This window comes from Vipera ursinii (genome assembly GCF_947247035.1).
Source record: "Vipera ursinii genome assembly, chromosome: 2".
Classification (NCBI taxonomy): domain Eukaryota; kingdom Metazoa; phylum Chordata; class Lepidosauria; order Squamata; family Viperidae; genus Vipera; species Vipera ursinii.
This window is the reverse complement of record NC_139513.1, coordinates 200,520,112-200,538,602: the sequence shown is the minus strand read 5'-3', so window position 1 is coordinate 200,538,602 and position 18,491 is coordinate 200,520,112. Positions and strand designations below refer to the sequence as shown.

Sequence of the window (18,491 nt, the reverse complement as noted above, 5' to 3'; positions counted from 1 at the left end):
TAAAGTTGTGATTGCTGATCAAGAAGTTCTGGTTTTAAAAGAAATTCCTCCAAAGATTTTAAAGAGAAGGAAGGACTTTATATTTCTTGTGCAAGAGCTCAAGCAACGAGATATAAGGTTCAGATGGGAGATCCCAGTTGGCTTGAGCCTAACGTATGAAGGCAAAAGGTATTGTTTGGTTACTGTGAAGCAAGCGCGTGATTTTTACAACAATGTTTTAAAAGCAACCCCATCAATACTCTCGGAAGTTGCAGAGGGATCTGGAGAAGGAGAATATCAAGAAGATGAAGATGGACAAACAGATGAGAAGGGTGTAGGAGGAGATCAAGCCACAACTCTTTTGGATGACCCTAGAGAACAGAGGGTGACGCGTGCTGCTTTAAAACGTTCAAAAAAGATTAAAAAATAAGGCTAGCAGAAATCTATGGAACTTCTATAATGTACTTACAGTTAAGCAGTGGAATTAATGGACTAAACTTACTACATACTTATAGTTAAACAGTGGAACTAATGGACTAAATTTACTACAGAGGAAATGGAAGGAAGCTTTATGGGCTAATGTGGGTTAATTTGTGTAAGAATTATCTATTATAGACTATGTTGGTTAGAGATTGATTAGGATAATAGGGATAGGTGTTTGTGGTGTGTAAGTGTGAATTTGTTTAGAAAATAGAGAATTGTGGAAAAATATAGACACTGGAGGAAGGTTTTTTTTTTTTAACATGAATGACGCTAGTTTTCTTTTTATCTTAGTTTTATATATATATTTGATATTATTAAGGATTGGTTTATCTTATATAAGCTAGAGAGTGATGGATTTTAGAGTTTATAGTTGTTAGTATATGATTGTTTATGATTGTTTTTTTTTAGATATATACCTTGTATTTAGCTCTGGGAAGTCAGGGGGGGAAGGGGGGAGGGGGGGAAGTAGGGGGGAGGGAGGGAGGGAGGGGGGGAGCTAGGGGGGGGAGGGAGAGGGGGAGGGGGGAGGTAGGGGGGGAGGAGGGCAGGGGAAGGGGGGTTTTTTAAAGGAAAATTGTATTTTAAAACTTTTCAATAAAAAGATTGAGATTTAATAAGGCACATTCTCTGTCACTGTCATTAAATTCATAACATATGTTCCAACCAAGGGGTCCAAATTTTTTCCTTTCCTTGAAGATTAAAGAAATTAATTTTTTTGGTAAGTGTTGGAGAAACATACAAAAAAGAAATCCATAAATATCCCTGAAAGAATTATTCAGTTCCTTCACAATTTCTATAGTTCCCCCCCCCCCAGATTCTAGTCCGTGGGTTCTCATAGATTATTTCACTTAGTGATAATATCAGATTTTCATTGTAATACGTAATTGTATCAACGGAAGATATGTTTGTCCTATTACACTGACAAAATAGCTCCTGCTTTTCTGAAGAATAAGACGAAAGAGCTATTTCCTCTTTAGTTGCTTTTTCTAGCTGTGCCTAGAGGAACATCAGAGATCCAGAGGCTACAAACTGAATGGCAGTGATTAAGAAACTCAAAAGAATTATATAATACAACGTTACACGCACTGATTAGAAAACAAATCAAGGCTTTTCCTGACATTCTATTTTCAACAGAAATTTCAACAGAAATTTTCTATTTTATTTTATTATTATTTTTTTGAGTAAAAAGCAGGAGATGAAAACCTGGCTAGAATGTTATCCTGGAATGTTATTCCAGAAATCTTGGGAAAGCATCTTTGAACAATTTTCACCAAAATACAAAAACAGTTAAAGATGGCTGCGATTAGATGTTTCTTTATATTTCTCCCATCTTCCTTCTTCTGCAAATAGCAGAAGTGTGTAGTTTTCTACTGCGCCACTTGGAATCTTCTTCTCTAAGGATGATACTGCATCTGATGCAGTGAGTTTTGATGTCCAGAAGCTTAACTGTTTCCGTGTAGAAGATTAATGCCCTGCTGAAAACACTTACGCAGGGCATCACTATCAGTTTGACTACATCGTAGGAAATAGATGGAGAAAAATAATCTTGTCTGCAAGGTCACTTCCAGATGCAAATTGTGGAACTATTAAGTCTATTAAAGTATTGATGTCAAATACATATGAGTTTCACGTAGAAAAATCAAAGAAAATAACATGGCAGCAATGTTCGATCACGCGTACAGAAGGTCAGAATTCAAGTTCAATGTAAGATACAAATTCAGCAGGCTAGACCTTTAATTTTTGTTGTTGTTAGCCGCCCTGAGTCCCTCGGGAGATAGGGCGGGATATAAGTCCCATAAATAAATAAATAAATAAATAAATAAATAAATAAATAAATAAATAAATAAGACAACTTGAGGAGAAATTCAAATAAATAAGAAACACTGAAAACTAAAGCAGAAAAGATCATTCTTAAAAGTTCAAAGAGGAAAGGATCCGAGTGGCTTTGAGGATGAGCTATTTTATTTGACCAAAAAAAAAAAAAAAAAGAAAGAAAGTCAGAGGATGAAAGCCTGGGTAACAATAAAGAAGTGTGATGTCTGAACACAGATTTTCAGTGTTAAGCACGTAAGGACAAAAAAGATATCTCAATCAAGGATGTCAACAACATTAGGAAAATAACAAGAAAAGAAAAATGAGAGGTATTTTTAAAATGAGAGGTAGCACCAAAAAATTTACAGCAAAGGAGGGAAGCTCAATCATAGAAGAGGTCTAACAGAGACAAATGAGGTTAAGGGAAGATGGAAAGACTATTCTAAAACCCTTTACAAATGGGATTATAGAATGACAGAAACATTTATAGAGAGGGCATATATTCAAGGACTGATTCCACTAGAGAGTGAGGTACAATAGGCAATAGACTAGCTGTCAAATAGAAAAGTACAAAGCACAGAACTGAACTATTTAAAGCTTTAGAAGAAACACTTAAAATTAAGAGCATTACACCAACTAATATGAAAGAAGAATGTATGGCTTAGAGATTGGAAATAGACACAATAATTAATTCAGTAAGCGAATTACTGAAGCACTCCTCACAAACTGTAAGCAGGGTTGCTTACAATCTTACAAAACTAGAGAGCCAAGCATGGACACGGAAATAACAAATAAACAGGCACATTCCAGAATAAGCAATGAAACCAGTCAACTAACAAAAGATAATATTAAAAACAGCAAGAAAATATAAGAATGTTTTATTAATTAGAGCAACCTATTGAATGTGTAGCCTCTGAAAGAATGCAAAATACAATTCAGAGAAATGGGCATACCAGACCTCTAATTATTTTTTTAAGGAATGTTTACAATGAATAAGAAGCTTCTGTAAGAACTGAATTTGAAGTACCCCTAGTTCAAAAAAGAGAAGAAAGTGAGCTGATATCCTAATATATTTAACTAATACAAATATATATTCAATGAATGAAAGGATTAGAAGGGATGATACTTGGAATCAAAAGTGGTCTTCAAACAGCTAACAATTGTTAGATGAAGTATAATCACCAAGGCCAAGGCCAAATTAATGGCACCTAATTTGCTAACTTTTTCCTTTAATGTCCAGTCTGTGTGGATGAGACCTCTTTTCTGCAACGACTGTTGTGACTAAAACAGAATTGCCGATCCAAAGTCACATTATAGTTGCACAGTGGACTTAAATCCAGATCTTCCTCATACAAGTCCAACCAGTTAGTCCCTATGCTTATTTATATTCAATACTGGCTGGGTCCTTGCTAAACCCATGGATCGTCCCCAAGCTGAGATCAGGCATGAATGTTGGTGTTTTCCAACAATCTTCATGCTTAGTTTTCTCATAAACAGCTAAGAGAATTTGAAGCAAAAAGGAATGGAAAAGAAATTTCAACTGAGATGAATGAATTGTTATGTTTCTTTTACAGCACTACACTGGATTGGATGAAATTAAATTAAAATATTTCTGAATACAAAAAGAAGAATGCAGATCTTCCATTCCAATAGATACTTGATAAATTTTCTCTAACTGAAAACATTTTTAGGCTGACTAACATTTTACTGGGAAGTTTGATATTATGATAATCATATGAAGTGGAAAGTATGGCATTAGTCAAGGCAAGCCTTTTTTCCAAAGAAAATAGCTACAGAAACCTAAGGAAGAAGTTGGGAGGCAAAGCCTGCCTGCCCATGCCTTTAAGGCTTTTGCTGCCTCTGATATCATAAAAAAAATTGTGATTCAATAAAAGAATGTACTTGATACTGCTTAGTAAAGAAGCTTGGAAAAATAGGTATATCAGAAACTAACATATGTGGCCAATGTTTTTTTTTCTGCTAAGGGCTGAATTACTCCAAACTGAGAGTAGGACTTGAGATTAAAAGAAGTAGTGAACGAACCCAGAGTCATAGAGGATGGAGATACACATTTTTTGACTGACATATTTTTAAAATCTTTTTTCACATTATTTTCCCTTTTTCCCAAGCCGCATGCTGCAGTGGAAATGTAGTCTGCTTTCACCAGTCATCTGAACTGATCCTTTGCAGGCTGCTTTTTAAATTATGATGAAGGGTGCATGCAACACAAAGGCTACGGCTCAGATGAATGTTACCAGATCAATAAATAATAAAATGAATAGAGCAGGCTCCATGAACACTGTTGTTCTGAGCTAATATATGAGTATTAATTATCTGTGTGACCCATTCCTCAGAATGGAGTGATGAATCTGAAACAATCTGCCCATTCTGAGGATGATTTGCCTGTTTGTGGGGTTTAATAGTCCCGAACTGGAGAGGTTAGGTCTGTGCCCAGAAACACAAATAACTTACAATCCCTGAAGATTTATTTCAAGAGACAATCAACTCACTTCCATATTGACTGGTTCAATGTGTTTTCAGAGAGAATAAAAGGAATATTTTGAAGAATGCTCCAGGAGTAAAAACCGTAAGTTTGTACATCCTTGATATTAATATGCCTATAATAATAGCACTGTTTCTCATGACTACAATGTACACAGATGATCACTACTAATTATTACTTAATATATTCTTAGAGTAGGAGATACCTGAATAATTGCGTGAAAAAAGCAAATACCAAAAATGATTTTTCTCCAGATTTTGCCCAAGATATTTTCTTCAAAAAATGATGGAGTCATTTCTGTGAAGGCTCTTCTGATATTTGCCCGTAGACCTTTAGGGGGTTCATTTGTTACCTGAAAGGAAAAATATATGTATACACATGTTATCAGATTGATTTTCAAATATATGTTTTAACAGCTTCCAGAAACTATTCCTATGATGCTTCTATAAAGTTATGTAATATGAAATAGCTATGAAGCAGTGGTAATTTACACACATCATGCCTCATTGCATTTATTCATTTGCACAGCTACAGGACTAGGTTTTCCAGTTGTGCACTGTGTTGTCAAGTTAATGCATGAATTAGTAGCTATCTGTATGCAAATAGCATTTTCTAGTTAGAGGAAAACTCTGTTTTTAACCAAGTTAATATATGTGATTACTTATCCCAAGTAGCATAAAGAAATGAAAAGTTACCTTCTGAAAATAAGGATATGTATAGCAGGAAAAAAATGAATCTGCTTACATAAATGATAAATACAGAGGAATTGTAATTAGAACTCACACAATAAAGTTGCTTTTTTATTGTTTTCAAATATGGGTAGTCCTTGACTGACGACCACAACTGAGCCCAAAATTTCTGTTGTTAAGTGAGACATTTGTTAAGTGAGTTTTGCCCCATTTTACGACTTTCCTTGTCACAGCTGTTAAATGTGACAAGTTGATAAGTTAGTAACCCAATGGTTAAATGAATCTGGCTTTCCCATTCAGAAGGTCACAAAAAGGGATCACATGACCTTGGGGCTCAGCATCTAAATTTTGATCATATGAACATGGGGATGCTGCAGATGTCGTAACTGTGAAAAATGATCGTAAGTCTTTGATTGGTCACTAAATGAACTGCTGTAAGTCGAGGACTACCTGAATCATTTGAAATACTTGTCTGACATAAGCCTGTTTTGTGGGCAGAAAGAATTTTAATCAGAGATACAATTACTAAAATCAGTGGCAGAGATTTTCCATATTTTTGGAGAAGCCTAAACAATTATTCTCACCGATATTCATTGTAGCCAATGAAGAAGGAAAGAAACAGTTCTTCCCTTCTAAGGGGGTGATCTGGAGTGATCTGTGATCTAGAACAGGACTGGAGAATGTATTCCAAATTTCAGAGGTGCTGCTGCTTTATTGAACAGTGAAATATGAATGGTAATGAGAATTTAACACTTCTGGGAAGTGAAGTGCTCACATTCTCAGTCTTTTAAAATCCTCAAACTTTTCAGCCTCAGAAGACCGGCTGATGCCACCCCCCACTCCCCGCCGGTCTGGGGGAATAGAGTTGTGGTTCCCCAGGTCAAAAAAGAGTGTCCATCCCTGGCATAGATAAAATAACCCCCAAAATAACTTTGTTTCCAGTGAATGAGGAATAGATATGGACTTTGTTTATGGAACAGGCACAAGGACATGTGGCCTGTATTTCAAATGACTGATTGCCAAAGCAGGAATTTAAAAAAATATGTTTGTTTTAAATGCTAAGTGTGAAAGTATTTACTTGTTATGGCATACCAAAGTGTATTACAGCTATTGTCTAAGTCTGAATATGAGGAATTACTCAAGGAACTGTTTCACCCCACTGGGACCGGCGCACCCCGCCTGCACAGGCAGAGGAGGCATGCTGCAGGCCCCATCAGATCCAGGAGAAGGGCCTTCTCCGCCGTGGCTCCTGCACTTAGAACAGTGGTGGGATTCAGATATGTGAACAACCGGTTCTCTGGGTGGATGCCGCTTCCAGAAGTCCATTCTGGGCCTGCGCAACAAAAAATTAGCTACCAGTTCTGCCGAAGTGGTGCGAACTGGCTGAACTCCACCACTGACTTAGAAACATCTTACTCCTGAGGTGAGATTGGCTTTCATCCTTCAGACCTTTCACAAGAGCCTGAAGTCCTGGCTCTGCCAGATGACTTGGGGCCCCAATGGTCGTTGATGAATTAAGAGACAATCTCACCTCCTCTTCCTCGCTCATCCTGTTCACTCCCTTCCCATTTAATAACTAAATATTTATTTTGACCGTGATTTCTGTTTTTATTATATATCTGTTAGGATTTTAGTGTTTTAATGTTGTAAGTCGCCCAGAGTCGTTTCGATACAAGTTGGGTGGCAAATAAATTTAATAAACAAACAAATCAGTAAACAAGGCCTTGTATTTCTCATTTATATTTTTTTATTCATTGTCTTTTAAATGAGCCCCGTAGGCTTCTCTTTACTTGCTTGATTTCCTGGGCTTTCTTTGTAAACTCAGAGGCACTCGGGGATCTGTAACCAAAGTGAGGCCGCTTAAAAGCGATCATGTTCAGCACACACTGTCTGTCATCCCATTCCAACAGAATATCAGGTACTAGGCACTGGGTAAATCCCCATATGGTGCCAGGAAAGCATTCAGATCTCTCAGCTGGCAATGACAGGCCATCTTAATTTGACTACCGCCTTTGCAGAGGTTTGTCGATGACAGTAATGTGCAGCTTCAGCTGACAGTGAACTGACTATAGCAAAGGACTTAGAACACTGTGCTCCATTTTTAGACTGCATACCTTTTGTTCCAATAGGAACAATATTAAAATCCACAGTCTGGCAATGACATGCAGGATGGCCAGCAGGCTGGATCATACACTAATGAAAGCTCTAGCTTGTTCTTACAGCATAGTCTCAAAGAAAGCTTATACATTCAGGAACAATCAGAAGAAGCATAATTTGTCATTGACATGGTCTCCTGTAGAATCATTCTCTTCCCCCCCCCACCACTTTCCTCTGACGCTGCTGTCTAGATTGCTGGTAGATCTCAAACCCCCAAACAGAATTATATCATTTTTACACCTCCAAACAGATTTTCGATAATATTATACGTGTCTGTTCATTCATACATCACTGCACTATGCAGCCAGGAGGCCTTACTATAAAAAGAGCTGGCATTTACCAAGGGTTGTATTCTGTTAAGGCATCCAGTCTCATATTGCATTGCTGAGAGACCTTTTTGGACCGTGCAGATAAAAACTTCATTCATTCCTAGGCTTTGCCCTCAGGACGAGTAATAATGGCATCAGGAGCAGTCTTCACCATTATTAGAAAATGGCACCATAGTTGATAAAGCAGTTCATAATTAAACTTAGGGTGCCTTTATAGCAGGGCTTTTCAACCGGTGGTACCGGTACCGCCTATGGTACATTGGCACCTGGCAGGTGGTACGCGACCATCCTAGAAAAGTGGTAGCGGGGGAGGGGAATGAACTGAACCAGTGGTAGCACTGCACAAGCCTGAGCGAGAGACAGCTGGAGCTGCAAGGCTGTCAGGGCTCAGCAGAAGCACCAGGATCAGCGCCGGATTCCAGCTGATCGGAGTTTCTTCGGGGCTCAGAAGAAGCACCAGGATCAGTGCTGCTTTCCAGCTGATTGGAGTTTCTTCGGGGCTCAGCAGAAGTGCCAGAATCAGTGCCGCTTTTCAGTTGATTGGCACTTCTTTGGGACTGTCAGGGCTCAGCAGAAGCTCCAGGATCAGTGCTGATCCTGGCGCTTCTGCTGAGCTCTGAAGAAGCACTGATCAGCTGGAGCCCTACCCCTACTCTGCAGAGGGCAGATCCCCATCATCCCCAGCCTGGAAGGGGTCTTCCTGCTGCGCTATTGCAGACAAAGCAGAGCTCTGGTGAGGAGGAGGAGGAGGATTCAAGCAAGCTTAGCAACCGGAGTGGGGATCCCCCCAAAACAAATGTGCTTTGTGGGTAAACTCCCAGCACGACAGAAGTGACCAAAACCTGCTGCATCCACCCAGCAGACGGGAAAGGGGAATAAAAATGAAACACACACACACCCCGGCTGCCATCCTCACATACACACACACCGGCTGCTAACAACAACAAAAATTTAGAACAGGAGGAAGAATGTGCTCGGCTGTGGCTTGGGTGGGGGGAAAGGGGGCATCTTCAACCCCCCAATGCTGCCCTCTCACAAAAGCAGGATGAAAACTCCAAAAAATGACAAGGGAAAAAGGTTAAAACAGAAGAGTGTCTCATGATGGTTTGCTTCCCCACTTCCTTCTAGCAGTTTAAATAGGTAAAGACCACAAAAGAAAAAAGAAAAAACTTGGTGAGCAGCTTCTGGTGTTCGGGGGTGGTGGCGGTCTTTTTAAAAGAGCAAAACGAGGCAAAAAATAAAAATCCCCCACTCCACGTCCAACTGCTGGATGTGGATGTGATCTTTTTTTTTCTTGTTCAGAAGAGACACTCTTCTGTTTTAACCTTTTTCCCTTGTCGTTTTTTGGAGTTTTCATCCTGCTTCCATGAGAGGGCAGCTTTTGGGGGGGGGGTTGAACCTGTCCAGTCACCAGCCAAGCAAGACGCTGCCTGCCTGCACTCTTCCCCCTGTTCAAGGTTTTCGTTGTCGTGAGCATTTCTGTTGAGAATTGGCAGGGGGGTGGGCTGTTTGGTTTTTATCCCTCCTCCCGTCTGCTGGGTGGTGGCAGCAGGTTTTGGTCACTTCTGTCATGCTGGGCGGTTACCTATGAAGCACGTTTTTTTGGGGGGGGATCCCCTCTCCGGCTGCTAAACTTGCTTAAACTCTCTTCCTCCTCCTTCTCATTGGAGCCTCTCTTTGTCTGCAATGGTGGGGCAAGAAGACTCCTGCTGGACTGGGGATGATGGGGATCTGCCCTCTGCAGAGTAGCAGCAGGATTACATGCTCCCTGTCAATCAGGTTTATTTCCTTTCTTTGTCCCACCCCCTCCTTTCCTGTAGTTGCCTCTGAGCCCTTCATTTTTGGGAGTTAGCATTGTCGCCATCTCTTTCTCCTGAGACCCTCATGCTGGGTAACTGTTGCCACCCAAGAGTTGTTTTAAAGTTAGGGGATCTTTGGGGGATAGCCAGCTAGCACCCCAACATGCCCCCCGTGACCCCACTTCAAGTGCAGAAGTCGCACCCCCCCCAAAGCCCCTGCAATCACCTATCAGCTTCTTTGAGTCAACCAGAAGGAGAGAAGGGGATAGAACAGTGCAAAGATTAATGTCAGAGAAACAGGCACAAGTACAGATGTACAGATAGTCCTCAACCTACAACCTACAACCACAACTGAGTCCAAAATTTATGTTGCTAAGTGAGAAATTTGTTAAATGAATTTTGTCCCATTTTATGACTTTTCTTGCCATATTTGTTAAGTGAATCATTGCAGTTGTTAAATTAGTAACAGGGTTGTGAATCTGGCTTCCTGCATGGACTTCGCTTGTCAGAAGGCCGCACAAGGGGATCACGTGACCAGCATCTGGATGTAAATCACAAAACCCTAGGGATGCTGCATCAGTCATACATGTGAAAAATGGTCATAAGTCACTTTTTTCAGTGCTGTTGTAACTTCAAACAGTCACTAAGAGAACTGTTATAAGTCAAGGACTACTTGTAGTTTATCACTTTTTTCTTTTCTTTTTTTTAGTCATCAAGTTTTTGACACCTTGCTAGGCGACTGGTGGTACGCGGATATTGCCATATCCTAAAAGTGGTACAATGGGTGAAAAGGTTGAAAAGCCCTATAAAGTATGGAAACAACAATGTTCATGGAATAACCATGCTCTCTGCAGAGAGTATGAATTATTTCCCTCACAACTTAACATTTTTTATCAGAAAAAGCCATATTGATGCACTGCAGCCTTGGATGAGCCTCAAGATTTTATTAATGTAAATGATCTTTTATGTAAAACATAATAAAACTACATGTATGTGTAAAAGCGATCAATTATACAGAAATTGTGGGACTATTTTTTAATAGATTTGAGCAGCAGCTCTTTCGACTGACTGGATTTTAACTGGATGGACACTAATGAATTTGAGAATCAAGGTCAGAGAAACACTTATCAAGGGGAAGATGGGCAAAGACAAAAATCAAAAGGCAAAAGATAACGCTTCCAGTGGCTGCTTTGTGTCCCTTTGTGATGTACATCTGCTTTGAGTATTGCAGAACCTCATCTTTTTTATAAAACCTTCCTAATCCTCATCGACTGAAATGACAATCTACTGTAATACAAATTAAATAATGTAATTGGATTTATATAAATTCTTCCACTTCATCATGCCACTTTAGGTCCTCTCCTCATCTCACTGTGGTCTCCCATCATCATTTAGGTTATAAATTCCTACAGAATCTCTTTTGGATTTTGATGTTATTTTGTTACCTGAAAACAATTGGATGGAGCAAAACTGAACAGTCTATAAAAGGAAGTTCTAACTGTTAGGGTGGTGTTTTTTTATACTCATTTTTTATGCTGCTCATTGTTTTAAGAGGAAGCAATTTTAGAAACAGTTAATTGCAGCTGCAGTGAATTCAATTTGTTCTGTATGCTGAAAAGAATTTACCGTACTCTGAAACTGTATTTTCCATTTTATTTTATTTTTTAAAAAAATAACCCTACCTTGACAGAATTCTGAAGGACAGTGACAGGGAAAGTAGTAGACGGCATGGAACTCAAATAGAGTCGGAAGCTTTCATGGATAGTGGCACCTGAAAAATATAGAATTTTTATTAATATGTATGAACTAATATTTTAGACATTACGGGTGCACCATAATGGCTTCTGATATAGTGAAACCAGAGACCATAAAATGCATTATATTTCATTCCCTGGTCTCTGAGACTACTCCAATGTCAGAGTGGAGGGGGAATATTATAATTTCTCTGGAGATGACGCAGGAGGTTTCAGGGCTGTTTTTTTTAAAATATTGGGGAAAATTAAGATTTGCAAGCGGTAAAAGAAGTTTTCTAGGAGAAGCTTCACTTTCCCATACTTAAATTCCCTCTTTCAGCTGGTGTAAGGTAAAGGTAAAGGTTCCCCAGCACATGCGTGCTAGTCGTTTCCGACTCTAGGGGCCGGTGCTCAACTCCGTTTCAAAGCCGAAGAGCCAGCGCTTGTCCGAGGACGTCTCCGTGGTCATGTGGCTGGCATGACTAGACGCCAAAGGCGCACGGAACGCTGTTACCTTCCCACCGTAGTGGTCCCTATTTTTCTACTTGCATTTTTACGTGCTTTCGAACTGCCAGGTTGGCAGAAGCTGGGACGCGTAACAGGCGCTCACTCTACTACGCGGCACTCGGGATTCGACCTGCCAAACTGCCGACCTTCTGATCGACAAGCTCAGTGTCCTTAACCCACTGAGCCACCATGTCCCTTCAGCTGGTGTACAAATCCTTTAATAAAAACTTTGAGAGGAAAAGGAGATAATCAAAGGTCTTTCTTCCTTCATGTACCCTTTTGGAATCCTGAATTCATCAAAAATCCGAGCTTTCCAGCTGTGAAGGGGAAAAAAATGGTCAACAGGCCGAACAAAATGCATTTTAAACTATTAAGACCATTGCTCACCAATTAGTATTCCTCACGTTTCAGCAGATTCTATTAAATAAAATTTAAACACGGGAAGCAATTTGAAAATAATAATTCTAAATCATTCATGCTGAATGTGTCCTACGTCTATGTGATGAAAGTAAGCTATGTGCATTTCTGAAAGGTGGCAAAGCAACACAGAGTATCATTTTCACCTACAATAAAGATAGCTCTTGAGTTACAATCGAGTCTTGTGGTCATTAAACGGCTTTTGCCAGAAACTGGAAGTAAATGCCAGTTTCTGTCAAAAATGTCATAAATCATAATCATGTAGTCCTGGGTTGCTACTAAGGATGTAGATGTGTGTGCATATTGCCAAGCATCCAAAATGCAGTCATAGGATTGTAGGTGGTGGTGGTGGTCCGGAGGTATTTGGTTGTAAGTACCCTTTAGGGATGTCCATTGTAACTCTGAATGGTCGCTAACTACAGTAACTGGTTTTAAGTCAAGGATTACCAGTATATGGATGAAACATTTTCATTACAGGCCCAATGAGATACAACTTGGTTTCTTTTAAATAGAACAAAAGAAATCAAGACTGTGTAGGATAGAGGTTAATGGCCAAACTCAACATAATACAAATCTATTGACAAGAAAGATTGGGGAAAAATAAACTATTGCTGCAAAAAGGAATGAGGATGCCCATCCCCTCCCTCATATTCTTTTCCATATAATTTAAGACTTTCCTAGTGATTATTTTTGAACTTCTATTTATTTATTAGATTTCTATCCGATAAATGCTCAAGGCAGCATCATATCATTTTTTTTCTGGACACGAGTATATATAATTGCTTATTATGTTTAGTTTATTCAACAGAAGCTGAACCAAGAACCAAAATTCCATGGTTCAGGTCTTGTCTTCTATTCCCAAGAGTCTACAGCCATTTTTTCAGTAACAGTTCAGCAATATGGGATTAATAATCAGGGTCCATTTTACAAGGTTATTGTAAGGATAACTGAGAGAATGTTTGTGGGGGGAAAAGTGGTAACCATTAAAAATAAGAGGTTATATAAAACCTTCTGTCAGGAATGTTTCATTCTCAAGAACTACAGTAGAAAAGTAAAATACCTATAAGAAAGGTTGGTAGCTATTAAATTATAGGATTGAAATATTCAGGAGATCACCAACCTTTCATCATCCTTTCTTTTAAATGTTACAATCTACCCCAACCTCCAACATGGCCCATTCTGAATCAGCTCTTATTTCTTTCAGATGAAGCATTCCTTGAGAAAGAAAAATAAATTAATAAAAGATAAATTAAAAATATAAAAAATACCTGGCTCTGTAAATGTTTTTATGAGCTCTTCCATTGGTAACATCCATGAAACAGCTAAATGGCAATTCTGAAGAAATACCCAATTTCCTGTTCTCAGTGCATCCTTAATCATTCTTTCAGCAATAGGTCCTTGTCCTTGTCCTAATGAAATTGATTGCACTCTGAAAATCAATGCATTTTGTCAGTATTCATATTATACATATCTGAAATACATTATTTAAATATTCTAATTCTTAATGATTAGCAGGATCAACTATTTACATCTAGACATAAAAATAATTCAACTTTCACATAAACTGAACAATCATTTATCCACTGAAACCAATACAGGATGTTTTGTATGCTACATTATTATGAATTTGGACTAGAATAAGAATCTTCTGAAAAGCAGTTTTATTATTTTATGCCGAACAGATTCCACACTCAGAGCTCACGTTACCTGCACTCTGTATTTATTTACTTATTTTACTGTATTTATTTAAAACATTTGTACATGCCTCATTAAAAATATAAAAAGTGATTTTCAACAAAATTCAAACCACTAATGCAGTAAGTTTTTAAATGATTAATAAGCCTTTTTTTTAACAGGGGCCTCAACCAATAGGAACAGCTATGTATCTTTGAAATGGTGGAAAATCCTCAGGTTGGACTTGACAGGAATCAGCTGTAAAACTCACACCATCTTCCTATGAAATCTGAAGTTGCAAAGCTCAAAGTGAAGGCACTAAAAATGTATTCTGATAGTTCATCAAAATTCTTAGGCATGACCAAAAAAAAGTATGTCTGCCCTCACTCACTCTTTGAACCCAATGAAGCCCAAAAAGCTCGCCTCTTTTAGTTCTAGCGGTGGTACCAGCCATACTCAGCCTTTGAAACAAATAGTCAGACTTGAAACCCTGACTATTTGACAGCCCCATTAAAACAGCAGAAAGCAAAGGCTTATCATTTGCCTACTAGGTTGTCCTTGGCTTGCTATGCAAATCTAAGACTGTTGTATCAGCAACAGCAGCACCTCTCTCTTTGAATATGTCTGTCCAACTATCGTGGCTTCATTTTTTTTCTCAGTAAAAACCTTGAGATCTCAATACTGTTGGAGCTATGAATACATGCTACTATTTCTATTCTGCAAATGGCTAAAGAAAAAGTAAATTTTCCCTTGTGTACTCCTTTATGAGATAGATGGGCAGTTTTAAAATTGATGAAAGATAGAGATAGAGAGAGAGAGAGAGAGAGAGAGAGAGAGAGAGAGAGAGAGAGAGAGAGAGAGAGAGAGAGAGAGAGAGAGAGAGAGATAGATAGATAGATAGATAGATAGATAAGATGAATGCTTTTGTTTGTTTTTTTAAATCAGATTTAGTCAGATGCATACCAGATAAACCAAAGCAGGGGACAAATGTTTGTGAACATTTTTATGCTGTTCACATTAGGGAAGAGCTGGGGACTCAAAATGTCCAGAGGAGGAAATACATCTTTAATATATACAAATCCAATGTGACAGTTTATTTTGCTGTGCTTTGGAACTGAAGCTGAAACAATGCAGCTAAATACTGTCAGCCAGTGGCCAAATTATGACATATGAATATTTAGCATAGTATTATTAAGTAGAGGAAAATTTTAATTATTACTGCTCTATTTTTTTCTTCACATGATCTCTTTTATTATATTTTTAAAAATAGGGAACTAAGACAGTAAATGTATTACTGCTTGAGGTTTTGGCAGCTTCTCGTTTAAAATGATCAACATTAAAAATGTCACATCTGATTATCCAAGTTCAAAACAAGCAAGACAGATGTCAGAAACAAAATATTTTTTTCTTTCCTATTGAGGCAACAGTTCTCATTAATGAATCCAATCAGAACTAAATGTTGCCACTACTGACAGAATATTACTTATTAGGAAGGAAGACTGCAGAAGGAGAATTAAATATAGGCAACCCTCTAAATGGGGCACAGTGCTGCTAAAAACTACATAACCTGGGGATGTTTAGCATCTTTTCTTATATTTTTCAAGGCAATTTTTTCCAAGAAGTCTATTGCGTACATATATAATCCCACATTTTTAAAAAATGTCTTAAAACACAAGCTGAATTTTAAAAAATAGCATAGCTTTATATTTAAATGGTATTAGGTTTCATATAGAATTCAGAATGACAATCTATACCGTTCTGAATAATCTCGCTCTTTTGCAAATCTTTGGAAAGCCCCCATGGGGTCAGATCCTGTACTTAAGATGAACACCAGCGGTGTGGCAGGAGACATATCTTGATAAAGAGTTGCCAGATCAACTGGAGGATTCTCAATGAATTGTTTCCCAAGATTCTCTATTACAAACTCGGTAAGTGCTGACACGATCTAGAAATAGCAACACAGTTAGTTTGCTAGCGCAAGAGCATAACAGGCAAGCAAGCACACCTGGTTCCATTATGAATAAAAAATAAAAAATGGAACAATAATTGCATTTACTTTTCCACCCTATTCATATAAAGTTAAATGGGTTACTTATTTCAGTATACATGTAGTCCTAGACGTATGACCACAATTGAGCCCCAAATTTCAGTTGTTAAGCGAGACATTTGTTAAGTTAATTTTGCCTGATTTTATGGCCTTTCTTGCTACGGTTGGTAAGTGAATCACTGCAGTTGTTAGGTTAGTAACATGGCTGTTGAATCTGGCTTTCCCATTGACTTTGCTTGTCAGAAGGTCGCAAAAGAAGATCACATGATCCCAGAACACTGCAACCGTCATAAATATGAGTGAGTTGCCAAGAGTATGAGGTTTGATCATGTGATTATTGGGATGCTGCAATGGTTGTAAGTGTGAAAATTGGTCATAAATCACTTTTTTCAGTGCAGTTGTAACTTTGAACAGTCACCAAATGAACTGTTGTAAGTCGAGGACTAGCTTTATTTTGTTTTGTATTTTGGTTTACCGATATAGTGCCTAATCTCTGTTTCTTTGGAAACTACAGCTAGTTACTGACTGCTTTGTTTAGCAACCATTCAGTTAGGACAGTTTTAAAAAAAACCAATCAAAATCAAGTGACAAATTCTTGCATTGGATTTTATTTCTAACACAATCTACGAGTTTCACCAGACTTTCCAAGGGGTCCAAGGACAAAAAGTTTAAGAAAGCCTAGTCTAAACCAAGAGCATCTTATTGGGAATGAAGGAGAGTAGTTTTTGATTCCTGCATGCCTCAAAGAACACTACTAATATAACAACAATGCCTTAAATTGTCAATAAAAAACTTACCTTCTCTTCCATAAAGCATTTCACTACAATTAATTTCTGAAAAACGGTCAGCCTACTATCCCAGGGAATGTATGGCTTGTCATCTTTTTTTTTCTTTTCATCAACTTCAGGCTTATAGCCTTCCCACTCTTCTGGATTGATATGAATATCAAGTTGCCCTTAAAAAATTGTAATAGTTTCAAGTCATTTTCACAATGGGGTTGATATGGCATTAGGATATGTCTAATAGTATCTCACATGTATCATTACAAAATATGGATCTTTTAAAAATATGGCCATAATGATGTCTCACCGGAGATCATGTTTTAGTAAGTGTATGCCCTCTGTCTGTCTGTCTGTCTGTCTGTCTGTCTGTCTGTCTATCTATCTATCTATCTATCTATCTATCTATCTATCTATCTATCTATCTAATAAACAGCCATTGTATTCAGAATCAGTCATTGTGAATCAATATGGATACACGTTGGTTGATAAAACATACACGCCATTAAGACATACATGTAAGTATAAAAAAATTAAAACAACCAATAATAAATCAGTTACAATACAATTTATAAAAAATAAAATAAACCAGAAAAAACAAAACAATTAAACTCATATAATTAATTCAAATTAAAATAAATTAAAGATTAAAATACCAAACTAACCAAATGCTCAATGGAAAAAATGGGTCATCAATAGCTTCTGCAACATTAGAAAAGATGAAGAAAATCTTGACTTCTGGTTTGCCATCATGGCGCCTGAGGATGCAAGAAGGCGAGCTCTGTCTTCTGCATCTGAATTCATCCCATTGGGGGACCCTGGAAAGGGTTGAAAGTTGCCCTATAGGGGCAACGAGCAAGGAGAGGACCCCCACTTGATCGTGGGAGGGCAGCAGCCCTTCTGCTTGATCTGGGGCAGCCCTCCAAACTGGCGGGGGAAAGACCAGCCATAGCAATATGGCTCATCACTAAACTGCTGACAGCCGAAGTCAAAATTACCATCAAGCACCTTTAAAGCAATGCGGATGAAACTGGGTGAGATCTGATCTTCTCTTTAAGACTTTATGTATTTTCTCCTGTAAAAGCTGCCCAAAGTATTTTTCCCCCTGTGAGGAGAGAGGGAAGGGAATACCTTCCCCACCTTCCCAAGAAAAGCGGTGACTAACTACCCAGGGGAATTAAAGCAATAATAAGAACAATTTTAATCTAATTTTAATCTAATGCTTTTGAAACTTGGGGACTAAATGTTTTCCTATTCTCACTGGAGACATTTTTTTTAATTTTAAAAAAAGAAATAAAACTTGAAAATCTATCATAAAAACTTTGGACTTAAAAAGCTTTAAATGGCATCAGTGACATCTTGTGGCAAGGTATGGCATTACAACTTGTTATTGCCTAAAAGAGAAGCCCAGACTCCAGAAAAAACTTTTTTGACCTTGACAGATACCACCTGTGAAAAACTCACCTGTAAAGAGAACTTCTGGGCAACATATCTGGCCTGTTTGAACTATTTTTAACGTCTGATTCTAAAGTCTTCCACTTAATACATTATTAAGAGAATATGGATGAAGATCAGGAAAAAAT

General features: G+C 38.2%; 1 protein-coding gene across 1 annotated transcript in view; it reads right to left on the bottom strand.

Annotated features, from left to right (window-relative positions):
• DNAH6 (dynein axonemal heavy chain 6) overlaps positions 1–18,491 on the bottom strand; it is a gene marked incomplete at its 5' end in the record, with an annotated part of 188,976 nt that overhangs the window by 37,806 nt on the left and 132,679 nt on the right. The window contains 5 exons of the mRNA XM_083353480.1: positions 4,983–5,129; positions 11,434–11,522; positions 13,677–13,837; positions 15,837–16,027; positions 16,927–17,084. Of these exons, the coding sequence (XP_083209606.1) occupies positions 4,983–5,129; positions 11,434–11,522; positions 13,677–13,837; positions 15,837–16,027; positions 16,927–17,084 (746 nt within the window). The remainder of the gene's footprint in view (positions 1–4,982; positions 5,130–11,433; positions 11,523–13,676; positions 13,838–15,836; positions 16,028–16,926; positions 17,085–18,491) is intronic.